At 37.3% G+C, this 13754-nt stretch overlaps 1 protein-coding gene across 1 annotated transcript in view; it reads left to right on the top strand.

Moving 5' to 3' along the window:
• The window catches only part of MMP16 (matrix metallopeptidase 16), a 284329-nt gene that overhangs the window by 235485 nt on the left and 35090 nt on the right, over window positions 1-13754 (top strand). Inside the window, exon 7 of the mRNA XM_047073788.1 lies at window positions 11698-11836. Within this exon, the coding sequence (XP_046929744.1) occupies window positions 11698-11836 (139 nt within the window). The remainder of the gene's footprint in view (window positions 1-11697; window positions 11837-13754) is intronic.

Genomic DNA, 13754 nt, shown 5'->3' with positions numbered 1-13754 from the left:
TGCCAAGGTGCTTCCCTCCTGACATCCTAATAATGCTTTCTTTTCTAACCCTCCCCAGCTATAGCACAATCTCTGTGACGCTTCTAATTCTACATTTCTTTTCACTTCATTTCCTCCTTATTTTAGTCCATCATTTCTATGTCTGTCTTCTTATATATTCTATTTTATTGATTTAGCATTGGATGCCCCATCAAGCTGCTGTTTTCATATTGCATTCTGTGCAGTTGATTCTAGAATTACCACTCTTAGTTACCATCCCACCCCTCCTAGAGCACCCACCCACCCTCATGTGCCACTTACACTTCTGGTGTTCAAACCTCATTTCCTCTTCTCCCCAGAAGATATGTCCTCTCTTGCCCATCATCACCATTAACCTGATGGGACATAGACTATTTTGTACTCTCCTTTGGTATGATGTGTGCTAACTTCCTTTTCCATACTACCCCTAAAGTTTTCCTGTGAAAGCCCAGTCAACACATCCTTCTTCACTTCTTCACTGTCAGAAGCTTCTGAAATTTCTCTCAATTTACAAATCTTCCAGCCAAGTGAGAGACATTTTATCTCTTTCATGCAAAAATATTACCATGTTAAACTTCTTTATTTTGTCAAAACATCAAATCTTATATACTATATTTAATCTTCTGTCATGAGACTCCTTATTACTTAGAATAATTTTCAAAAATTATTTGGCTTCATAGTAGTTATTCAAGGCTCCATTATTTGGCTGAGTGATTTGGAAAGTTATTTACTTATTTTTATTTGGGAGAATTTTCTCCTTTTTTCCCCCCTCAACAGTAAGCAAATAGTGCTTATTCATATTTGTTTCACTTGATAGAAATGAACCAGTAGCATAGTGCTTTCCATTTGTTAATGATTGTGATAATCTGACTTCCCACAGACTGCCTGAGAACTCCATCACTATTTTATGGCACATCAGGTTGTTTGTTGAGGATTTCCTTTGAGTTTAAGGAAGGGCTGTTACCTTTTGACCTTCGTTTTCAAGTAAATAAACCACAGCAAAACATTGGCAACAGAAGGAATGTTTTCAGGAGTATATTAGCATAAAGTAATTAGGCAATGGTAATGAGGATCAGTCTCTCCTGTTATGGCAACAAGTGCTCCTGAACCCTGAAACAAAGTCACTTAGGAATCTTTCAGGGTTTTTTGCTCTGTAATTTCTTGGGAGTTCTCTGCCCAATCTACCGTTATCTCTTAGGAGCAAACCTCTAATTCAACATAGGCCTTAAACACCTAATTTGTTGACAACTAACTTTATGTCCCTTTGAAAGGAGAAAGACGTTTCCCTCTGGCACATTCTCTCCCGGGCATCAGCTGCCTTTCCTTGCCCCCCACCCCCACCCCCCTACACACCCCAAGCCTCTGCACTTGCTCAGAGCTTTTTAGTGGAGTCTGTTGATGACTCTTTGCTTCTGCCCAGTGCATTATTTTTATTGCTGATTGTCCGCACTACCCACATTCTTTGAGCTCAGTGAGTTTCCTTTTGTGTTTGAAGAAGAAGCCAAAAATAATAATACTCCACAGCACTAGCTCAACCCTCTGATTATACCTATGTGATACCATGAACCGTCTCTTTCCTACCCTCCATGGCATGACCATGTCCTGGCATACTGACCACCCCTGCTCTACAAAATGCAATGAGAATAAACAGAAAGGTTACCTAAAGGGCAGGAATAGTCCTTGGAGAATAGAGGCTTTGTTTTCAGTAAATATCCCCCAAGGTAGTAAAGCTTGCTTGAATTAAGTCTAAAAAGAGAGAGACAGAGAGAGAAAGCAAAGAATGATAATGATACTCATGGGAAGGAGAGTAACACCTAGAAACAAACTGGCAGGTGGATAATTTCCATGCAATAGTCTAAGTATGCTGGTAGATGTGCGATGCTTAGAGGGGTAGTAAAAGGGCCTGAGAAAGCCTTTCCGTGGGGATGCTTAAACTAAATATTGACCAACCAGTCCCCCTGCATCCAGACTGAGGAAAAGACTTGCTGATAAGTCTCTGTCTTCCACTGCCTGGTTTTCTCTATCTTTGAACACGTATTCAGCACCCCATGCTGGCTCCTGTTCCGGGGCTGAGGAATACAATGTTTGAATAAGACAGATGAGGTGCATACTCCGATGAGAGACAGGTGAGCAAACAAATAAAGATGATTTCAGAGAACAATAGGTATTGTGAAGCAAATAAAACATGATGAGTTGAGAGAAAAAAAATTGAGGAAAGACCACTTTAGATTGGGTAGTTAAAAACTGAATTGAATACACCGCCCTATGTACCTTGAGTAAAAATAGCCATATACTTGATTCAGCAGGAACATAGTTTTTATTGCAAATGAAACATCTTTCTTCAGGTCAAAACTAAAGTGATGGTAATTCTTGATAGGTGTGCTAATGACACAGCTGTTTTCCGGCTCATTATATTCACTAAGTGGTAGTTTCTGTTTCATAGAGGCAGCAGTAACAGCATTTCACAGTCTTTTGAAATTAGTTGTTTGCCTCTGCTCCCCTCTAGATTGAATGTACATTCTTAAAGAGTTCATATTTTTGGAAGCTAAAGCTGCTAGTGCAGTGGGAGGAATGAAACCTTTTCTATTTTTCAACACTTAATTATATGATATGTGAACTGAAATTTAGATCTCTCCGCCAATATTCATGATCCTTAGATCCCAAAGGAGGTGTGTGTTGGGGGAAGGGGGGTTGGGGAGCAAGGAAGCAAAAGGTCCTAGCACTGTGCGGTGCAATTACATATGGAATTTGAGGCTCCTTACCTTAAATGCAGTGTAGTGATGAAACATTTTTTAGTACACTGTTCTTCTCTGCATCATAACCATCGCAAAGTGATTTCTGGACAAGAGTAAATGCAAGAAGAAACAAGTACAAAGGTGTAAGGACCTAAAAAGAAAGCAGGGTCAACATACACACACACATCTTTCTCTCTCACCTCGGAGCTTTCTGTTCTAGGACCAAACCACATTTGTGGCACACGAACGTTTCTTTGCCATTCATTATTCCATATATAAATGGATTAAAAGCTGTAAATATTTATGCTACTATATGTTCTATTATGGATAAATAATTATGAATTTTTAAGTTTTAAAAATTAGTATTCTTTATGTCAGGACTTAAGAAATACTAATTAACAAAAGAGTGACCCATAGCTGACATATCATGTAACCTTTGGGTGTCTAGATTTTCAGTATGAATTAATCTAAAACAAAGGATTTTTTTTTTTACCATTTGGAGACTATAAAAGGTGTTGTCTACATTTAGCACAAGTAGTAAACAAAATATTCTGCAAATGCCATATCTCCTTTCCTTTGAAACACAAATATATTTTATTTATAAAATAATTTACATTTCTAAATCCAGATGCTAATTCTCACAGATTCCTCTTTGAAAATAGTCCAAGACATTAAGGAATATTCCAGAATTGTGAATTTTGAAATGAGTTAGAAGAGTCACCTGTTAATATGTTACTTCCTTCCCCCATCATAGTGAGTGTGTATTTTGAACATTTTTAAAATGCAGACACTATCCAAAGTGATTTGACCCATAGAGGTGGAAGAATTTTCCTTTTTTCCCTGTAGGTTCTTTGGTTCGTCTGATAATTAAATTGACATAAGACAGATTAACAGGAGGAAAAAAAATTAATTCTATATGTATAGAGCTCCATGAAAATAAGAGACCTCTTCAAAGGGGACGAGGGACATTCACAGGACATAAGAAAAGAAGATATTTGGTAATTAGATGTTTGCCCTGCCATATGTGTTGGTTGTTCAGATAAAAAGTTATCTCTGGTAATATCTCTCCTTTTGCACCAGGCCCCCTATCTAAATTCTTTTAGGTAGTTAAGAGAGAGGTGAATTTTTGTCTTGAATCTGCTGGGTCTTGATTGCCCTCAGCTGAAAATATCCGCATGCCGAAGTGGCACGTTTGGGGATAGCATATTCTGCCCCTCTTCAGACATGTCAAGATGTGCTGCTGCGTTATTTCTCCCAGAATCACATCTGGTTCATCTTTGCCTGATGAGCCCTGAAAATTGTGCTTGCAAAATCATTGCAGAAATTCATGCCTGCCTTGGCGAAAAAGTGCATTTTAGTGGTTGCTTTGAACAGGTTTTCTCCTAAGGTTTATAGACCAAAATCCGGTTTGTGTCAGCTCTTGTGATAAGATAATGAAAACTTCTCAGAATGGCATTGTCTTTGCCAGATACATCTATTAAGCATCCCTTAGATTTTTTTTCCTCCAATTTTCTTTCCCAATGTTGAAAAAGAAATATAGCTAATTAAATGTAAATGGCCTTGTTCTCTTTCTTTAAATACTACAATACCTTTTACAATTCTCAGTACAGGCAGTAAATTTGAATACAATAGTTTAGTGTGAAACCAAATTAATGACTTTATAATATATTTTTATGGTTTTATAAGGTGAGATTTTTACATTTCTAGTTCACATATGTTACTGTTGAATGGAGCATGAATTGCAATTAAATGGCACGGAACATAGTTTCGTTTCCTTTTTAAAGCATAAACGTGTTGGTTGCGGTATTATTTATAGTAGCAAATTTAAATGGCTAGAATGGAGCCTTACTAATCTTACCTATGCTAGCCAGAATGCTATTTAGCCATCACAAATACTTATGAAGATAATATAATAATATTTTATCATACGGGAATTGCCTATGTATTTTCAGGTTTTTTAAATGAGTGTATATTCTAAACTTTTTGTTATGAAAAATTTCAAAAACAGAAAAGTTGGAAGAATGAATACATGCACACTCAACATCTAAATTTAACAACTGTTAGTGTTTGCCTGTATCTTCTGTGTGTATGTGAGCCATGCAACATGACTGCCTAAGATTTTGGTTAAACCTTTGAAGGAAAGTTGTTGATATCATCAAACTTCATCTTTAACTATAGGATCTAAGTTTTGGTGGCTCAATCAGTTGAGTGTCTGACATCGGCTCAGGTCAAGATCTCACAGTTCATGAGTCCAAGTCTTTCATCAGGCTCTCTGCTGTCAGTGGGGAGCCCACTCTGGATCCTCTGGAGATCTCTCTCTCTCTCTCTCTCTCTCTCTCTCTCTCCCTCCCTTCCTCTCTCCTTCTTTCTTTCTCAAAAATAAATAAACATTTTAAAAAATATACAGGATCTAAGGATTACCCATGCATTGCATTTGGTTGTCAGGTCTATTTAGATATTTAACTGATCATTCTTCCCAGGCTTTTCCCATGATTTTTTTTTTTTCTTGCTGAGACCAGGCCAGTTTTCCTGTAAACATGCCACATTCTGGAATGTGCTTGATTGCTTCCTTTAAATGTCATTTAACTTATTCCTTTATTCCTATAAACTGGAAGAAGTTAGGTGTAAAAGCTCAGTTACATTCTATTTTAAACATGTTTGACTTCTATCTGTGTGTGCTTCATAAACGATTCTGTGCCTTTCAATGCCTGGCTACTCTATTATGTATCAGATTAGGGGGCACATAATATCAAAGTTGCCTTCTGACTGAAACAAATCTTGATCACTTGGCTAAGGTGGCAACTACCATATTTCCGTATTGTAATGATACACTTTCAATGCTAAAATAAACACAAATACACACATGTACACAGGAGTGCATGTAAAATTTTAATAATATTGGTGGATTGTGTCAATCTCCAGTTTCTTAGCTTTGATATTATGTACGAGTTATCATTGGGGAAGGTTAGGCAAGAGTATAAGAAATCTGTTATTTGTTATAGCTGTCATGTGAATCTATAGTTACTTCAGTATAATAAGCTTTTTTAAAAAAACAGCAGCTAAGTTATGGGCTGATTTTTAGTAATATACATTGCTAACAGTGAATAAATTAACCTAATAATTGGCATTTATCATTATCAATTTTTATTCCAGTAGATTCAGTAATTATGTATGAGCTTGGTCAAGCATGTGGCATTATTAAACATGTTTAAATACTAAATTTTATAAGAAATTGTGATCATTTGCTTTCACTGTGTGCTTTTGAAGTGTATCTAAGGCAGTGGGTCAGTTGAATGGGGCACCTGTACCAAAGCATACTTTTCCTTTGTGTAACTCCAGCATGGCCATCAATTATCTTTTTCTCAAATTTCCATTTCATTTCTCTTGCCCCTTCAAACAAGCAGTGGCTTAGGATGGTAAACATTTGGATGTCTGTCTAAGGCTCAGAACTCATTGCTGGCTCCTTCTTGCCCAGATTCCATAATTTCCTATGCACTGCTCCCTCCCAACCTCCAGTCCTGTGAGACCACTTGGTAAGTCTGGCTAGCAAGGGTGGGTCCAGGGTTGAGAGCACTCACCTGGTGTCTCAGACATCTCATTCTGCCGTGAGAAGCAGTAGAAGGAAATACAGGCCTACCAACAGAGCAGAAGCCACCATCTCTTCCTCTCCCCTTTAAACATTCATATAAATTGCCCTTTCCCTTATTATTGCCATGACTTTGTCTCTCATTCACTATTACTACATGTCTGATTTTTTTTCATAGGTACCAGGTTCATTTTGGACATCAGATTTCCCAGACACTCTCTAGGCCACTCAGAAACAGTACACGATTGCTTGTAAACAAATCTCTATGTGTAGACAAACGTGTTTCTCTATCCCCCCCCATAGCTGGTGAGTTTCCATGGTAAGAATATCATTTTAATAAATAGTCTGATACTCCTATTAAGAAGTTAGCTTGGTTTGAACAATCTCAGATATATGTTAGTCATCCTATGGTGGTTTGATGAAAAAATAGAGGAATTTGTTCTTTAAGCATGTGTGTAGGTCTCCAACAATATGCCAGACATAGCTCCCAAAGCTGATCATTCAGTGTTAAGGAAACATACTGCCCCTACTTGGGCATATAGCACAGTGGAGCAGGGGGAAGACTGTACCACTTTAAAATTGATAATACAGCAACAGATTGTGTAAGTGCTGTGAAGTGAAATTACAGACTACTGTGAAACAGTATAACAGGGTCACCTGATTTCAGTCAGCGGGCAGGTAAGACCTTTTTGTGCAAAGGAAATTTCAGCTGAAAATGAATAGATGATTCACACTTCATCGGATGAAGTGTGTGAGGAAGGGAAAGAACATTCAAAGTGGAGGAAACTGCATAGGAGAAGTCTTAAGGAAGAAAAGAGCTTTACTCTATCAGAAACTGAAACAATGCCGATGTCACTAAAACATCATGAGCACAAAAGGGACCTGCAGTGGTTGTGCACGGGCTGGAGGCAGGGACCCAGTCTGAATTCCATTTTGGATGCAGGAGGAGACAGACCGGGAGCTTTGAGTTGGTATCGCAGTCATCTCGTTGAAATACAGTGGCAGCTCGGAGTAGGATGGTGACAGCGAAGATGGCAAGGAATCAAGAGGTTTCAGATGCTATTTCAGAGGTGGGGAAGGCTGGAGGAAGCCCACAGTGGCAGGCGAGGGCTGAGGAACCAATGATGCCTTCTGTAATGTTCAGTTTAGACACGCGAGGCATTCATAGATTTACATCAAGTTGTTGGCTAAATAACGAATCTATGTATCAGAAGAGAGGTAAAAGTAGATCAGGTCTACTAATTGATTTCTAAAAAGTCTGAAAATAGCACCCTCTTCAGACAGCAGGAGGATCCTTTTTCTCCATAGTTGTCAGCAAACAATATGCCTGTATTAAGACAGAGTTTTAGGGGCGCCTGGGTGTCTCAGTTGGTTAAGCGTCTGACTCTTGATTTTCGCTCAGGTTTCTCTCATGGTTCATTAGATCGAGCCCTGCATCAGGTTCTGTTCTGAGAGCATGGAGCTTGCTTGGGATTCTCTCTCTGCCCCTCCCTGGTTCGTATGCTTTCTCGCTCTCTCTCTCTCTCTCTCTCTCAAAATAAATAAACATTTTAAAAAAACAAAGAGATATGGGGCTCCTGGGTGGCTCAGTCAGGTAAGCATTGGACTTCGGCTCAGGTCATGATGTCGGGGGAGGTGGGTTTGAGCCCCACATCGGGTTCTATGCTGAGGGCTCAGAGTCTGGAGCCTGCTTTCGATTCTGTGTCTCCCTCTCTCTCTGCCCCTCCCCCATTCACGTTCTCTCTCTCTCTCTCTCTCTCTCTCTCTCTCTCTCTGTCCAAAATAAACATAAAAAAAAAACAGAATTTTAAAGGGAATTAAAAAAAAAAAAAGCAAACCCAGTTCCTCATGTGTGTTATTGCTTCGTGGTATATAGCCTGCAGTACTCTGTGTATTTGTTATCTATGTGAACAAGGTGGTCTGCCTGGATCCCAGTCTATATGGAACAAAAAAATCTGTGTAAACTTGTAGCTAACGTGTAATATTGGTGTTTAACTAGGAATTCCTCCTTGGTAATGTTTAAGTGCTTTTTTTTTTCTATAAGTTGACATTGCACATGTGCTAGTTTTGATTATTTTTAGGGTATACTTCCACTCCTTCCACCCCCTTTTATAAGGGCTGTAGCCAAAAAAAGGCCAGTGGCAAGATAGAAACAACAGATTTAGAGCTCGGTGATTCTTCTTTCTTTCCCCTTACACCAAAGACCAAAACAAAACGTACATTGTTTGGAAGGGTGAAACATTTTGTTTCTCTCCTGCATGGTTCAAAGACCTTTGCATATCATACCTTTCTAAAAATAATGGAATATATACTAAACATCTGCCTATTCAAGTAGAACATTTGTATTCTTGTGACATCTGCATAGCTTTTGACTTCTAAAAGGATAACTTACCTTTACTTGGTCCTTTCCTCCATAAACGCGTTTTCTTTCGAGAAATATTTAGTAAGCTTCTGCCATGTGCAAGGCATTTTTGTGGAAACAGGAAACCACAAATGAACAAAGACAGATATCTTTGCCATCATGGAGTTTATATTCTAGTGGAGAGAGAATGAACAGCAAATACAACATGCATTGTGCTAAAACAGTGATCGACATGGTGCAGGAAAATAAAGGAGGGGAGTGAAATCACATGTGGGTGGGTGGAGTGTGAGAATTCAGTTTTAGGTAGTGTGGTGAGAGGAGGTTTCACTTAGAAGGGTAATTTGCATAGAGACTTAAATACCATTTTAAATATCCTCTTTCTACAAAATCGTTCGCAAGCCCCATTTCTGAAATGGCAACCTAGAGTGACTGTGACATGTTTACATCCTCTGTGACAGAATGCTTGGCAAATTACTTGTACCATTGCTTTCTACCACTCTGAGAAGACATGGATAAGTGGAATAGAAGCACAACGTGAATATCTGCAATTTATATAACTCTCTGCCAAGGCTGCTGTCAATGAGAAGTTGTTCTGAACTCACCTATGATTCCATATTACCTTCAGAATGTTTGCAAATGGACTATGCCTATCTTGAGGCAGAATTTACATTTTTTTCCCCATAGTAGTGGCAAGTTGAGGCTACGTTCCTGTCTTCACACAGCAGCGTACGTCTGTCCCAAAGAGCCATGGCCGTGTCTCAGTACTGGGGAGATAGAACAACGTGAAGTGCTTGTCTGAGAAAAATTGGAATACAGTTCAGGCTTTTTCCCTGATGTTTTTCTGTCCTTCAGCTCAGAGAGCTTTCCATTTCATTGTTCCATAAATAACCATGGCCAGTTATTTCTTTATCTGAATCCAATAGGTATTTAGCCATTTTTATTTATTATTTTAGGATAGATAGATAGATAGATAGATAGATAGATAGAATTTAAGAATAATTTATATGGAGATTGACATAGTTTTAACACCCAGTTAAAAGCTCTTGTTGTAGTTAGATGAAAATGCTGGCTTTCTTTTAAATTATGAGAATATCTTCTGCTCACATACTATTAGCAGTAAGCCCTGGACCTTCATGCCCACATATATGTCCTTGAATCAATCTTTTCATGGGCTAACTTTGTATTTTAAAGTCTGTTTAATCAAGATATGTATTAATTCCAGCTACCTGGCACCAAAAAAAATATTAAGAAGAGGTTAAAAATATAAGAGGTTAATCTCTTATATTAACCTCTTAAATATAAGAGGTTAATCTCTTTCCTGTTGGCAGGAAAGAGATGTGTGGCTAAAGCTATAATATGGCTGAAGTCTGAAGAAGAAACAAAGAGCAGGAACTAAAATTGTAAACAAAATTGTAAAGGAAAATAAGATAACTAGTTTCAATACAATTTTAACAATAATAAAACCAATCTGCCAGGTCCTCAGAAAGTTCTTTATATTTAAAACAGTAACTATACTATGAGTCAATTATTAGTTTGTAATAACCCAATGACTAGTGTCTTGATCAGGATGACCATTGTTAAGAGACAAAGCAGGAATAGGATATGAACTTAGAGATGTTAATTAAACTAGTTCCTTCTTTATAAATCACAGCATCCGTAGAGAAGACAGCCCAGGATAGCTAGAATGAACTACAATTACCCAAAGATCCTAAGAAAATTTTTATATTTGGATTCATTTAGATGGGATGGGAAAACGTTCATTTTTATCATACCACCTGAAATCCAAGAATCCTCAGTTGATTGTGTGTGTGTGTGTGTGTGTGTGTGTGTGTGTGTGTGTGCGCGCGTGTCTGTGTGTGTGTGAATGACCATATGAATAACTGACAAATCCTAGAAAATCTAGTCAGGCTAAACAATTATTAGCCAAAAGATTGGGAAATCCCTAAAATAAATCACTTATTAATATCTAAGTAAGGGAAGGAGAGCAGAGAAGACTTGAGTCGGAAGTATTTTTGTAAAACATACTTATCTAAGTAGTATAAATATATAACTTCCAATTGAAATGTTGTCTGTAAATACAAATTTTGAAATAAAGTAAAATAACATAGTTTAGAATATCCTTAGTTTTTCCAATATTAAAGCACTTTGAATAGTCTTATTCTGAAATTTTCAATACAAAATATTTTAATGTAATCAAATACAGCATTTTTGAAAAATGTTTTGCCATTAGTAAGAATTTATGGCAAAACATATTGTGTGCAAGCTAATGATTAATTCAACAACATTTATAAATACTTGCTATGGGGTAAGTCACGTATTTTCACTAGAGATAAGAGTAGACACTTTTTATATAAAATGACCAATGCTATGATTGAGTGAAGTCAGGATATTGTGAAAGTATATAGGAGAGGCAGTTCACCCAGATGAGAATCACTGTGATGATTTTTTTTAAGATAACTTTGTTCATTTAGGGTCACCATATAATTTATCATCCAAACCAGAACATATTTGAAGGTGAAAGAGGACTCTACTTATAATTACATGGGGGAATGTGTATAATGTAGGCATATCAAGAAGGATGGCCTCTTTATTCCATCTCCAGCATTCTAGGTGTGAGATCTTGTGTATGTCTATAAATGCATACATATCCATATGCTGCTCTCTTATTCAGGAAAACTGACTTAATTCACAAATCTGGCAGGGACTTGTCTGTGCTACTTCTGGTTTTCCATCTAAAAGACCCTGGAGACAATGTAAAATGCTACAGTTAAATATTCTTATGTTATCTTTTAATCACACTGTGTGGATTAGAGATTTGGTGGTTAACTCCAAAAATAACTGTGATCACTGTAAGCAAGTTAATTAGATGCTTCTTTGCTTTGATGTGAGACAGTGAAAATGACACTAGTTTAGTTTTGGAAATGTTACACCATTGCACAGCGAAATGCCATGGAGGCCTGCATGTTTGTTGAGAGATGCTTTTGCTTGCTTTACAGGACCAGTGGTTTTGGCGAGTGAGAAACAACAGAGTGATGGATGGGTACCCCATGCAAATTACTTACTTCTGGCGGGGCTTGCCTCCTAGTATTGATGCAGTTTATGAAAACAGTGATGGGAATTTTGTCTTCTTTAAAGGTAAGGAATGTTTTCCATGTTTTGCTTTGCTGTGTTTTGGTCATTTTGTGCAGGGCCCTATAGCACGCATAGAAACGGATAAGTAAAACCTGTTGAATGAGGTTAGGTATCTTATTCATATTCTGAAATGAACTGTATATATTGACTAGAAATATAAATGAAGTAAAATCAATTATCATGTTTAACTCTCTAATTTGTTTTCTTCTAAGGCATTCTCATATATAAGTCAAATTTAGAAAGCATTGTGTGATTTCTTAAAATTTTTAGATTTGGCTTAAAAGCACCACAAGAAGTAAATTATGGGGGCTCCTGGGTGGCTCAGTTGGTTAAGAGTCCAACTTCAGCTCAGGTCATGATCTCGTGGTTTGTGAGTTCGAGCCCCATGTCCAGCTCCGTGCTGACAGCTCAGAGCCTGGAGCTTGCTTCGGATTCTGTGTCTCCCTCTCTGTCTGCTCCTCCTCTGCTCATTCTCTCTCTCTCTCTCTCTCTCTCTCTCTCTCTCTCTCTCTCAAAAAATAAAAAAAAAATTAAACATTAAAAAAAGGTAAATTATGAATGAATCAATTGATTAATTACTAAAAAGCCCTTTTTTTTTCCATTAACTAAAGAGTTTTGTGGTTTTTTCTTTTTTTAGAATATTTGGAATTGCTTGTTGTTTTTATAAAATGAAGTCTATTTTACTTCTTATTTTCATATACAGTATAATCTCTTTAGCTTTACTTGATTTAATAAGTGTGTTAAATAGTTTCCAGTAAACTAACAAATTGCTCATAAAGGCTAAGAAAACCCATGAGTAGGAAAATAAAATTCACCCAATTAATTTCACCCAATAAAATGTATTGCTTGTTATTTATCTAAGTGACAAATTTTAATTGCACAAATACTAACTGCCTCCCATACAAAAGTGAGATTACCTGGTAAAGTGAACTTAGTCAAGTGCCTGGTATTCTATCCTCAAAACTTTCTAGCATCCAAAACAATAAATCATAAGTGTGTGGGGGAAACACAGGGAAAGAGATTGAGTTGGAGGATTGACAGAATTGTGAGAAAATATTTGACAGAACTACTCTACAACCCAGCAATTGCACTACTAGGTAATGACCCAAAGGTTGCAAAAATACTGATTCAAAGGGGCACGTGCACCCCTAAGTTTATATAACAGCACTATCAATAATAGCCAAATAATGGAGAGAGCCCAAATGTCCATTGACTGATGAATAGATAAAGAAGATATGGTATATCTATACGATGGAAAATTACTCAGCCATAAAAATAATGAAATCTTGCCATTTGCAATGACATGGATGGAACTAGAGTGTATTATGCTAAACAAAATAAATCAAAGAAAGACAAATGCCATATGACTTCACTCATGTATTTAATGAATTTAAGAAACAAAACAGATGAACAGAGGGGAAAGAAAAAAAAAAAGAGGGAGGCAAACCATAAGAGACTCTTAATGATACAGAACAAACAGGGTTGCTGGAGGAGAGGTGGGTGGAGGATGGGCTGGATGGGTGATGGGCATTAAGGAGGGCATTTGTTGGGATGCTCACTGGGTGTTATGTAAGTGATGAATCACTAAATTCTCCTGAAACCAATATTACATTAAATGTTAACTAACTGGAGTTTAAATAAAATTTTGAAACAAACTAAAAAGATATTTGAGCTGAAACTGAGAACTAGGGTGCAGAATATATCGATTGATTGCTGACTGATTGACTGATTGATTGATTGAGTATATTAGCAAGAGCTTAAAGGACTGAAAAGAAGCTTAAACAGGGATGGAGGTAGAAGGGAAGAAAAGGGGATCTTAACACCCCCCCCCAAAGAAAGTAATTATTCCCGGGATCAAACTAGGTGAATTTGTAGTAATGATGAGAATAATGAAAACCTAGGGTATAAGAAACACTTGTAA

The sequence above is a fragment of the Lynx rufus genome, unplaced genomic scaffold (assembly GCF_022079265.1).
Source record: "Lynx rufus isolate CCGP_SWC_20201006 ecotype Redwood Valley unplaced genomic scaffold, mLynRuf1.p SCAF_12, whole genome shotgun sequence".
NCBI lineage: Eukaryota > Metazoa > Chordata > Mammalia > Carnivora > Felidae > Lynx > Lynx rufus.
Note: the sequence above shows the minus strand (reverse complement) of the source record. Positions and strands in the feature narration are given on the sequence as shown.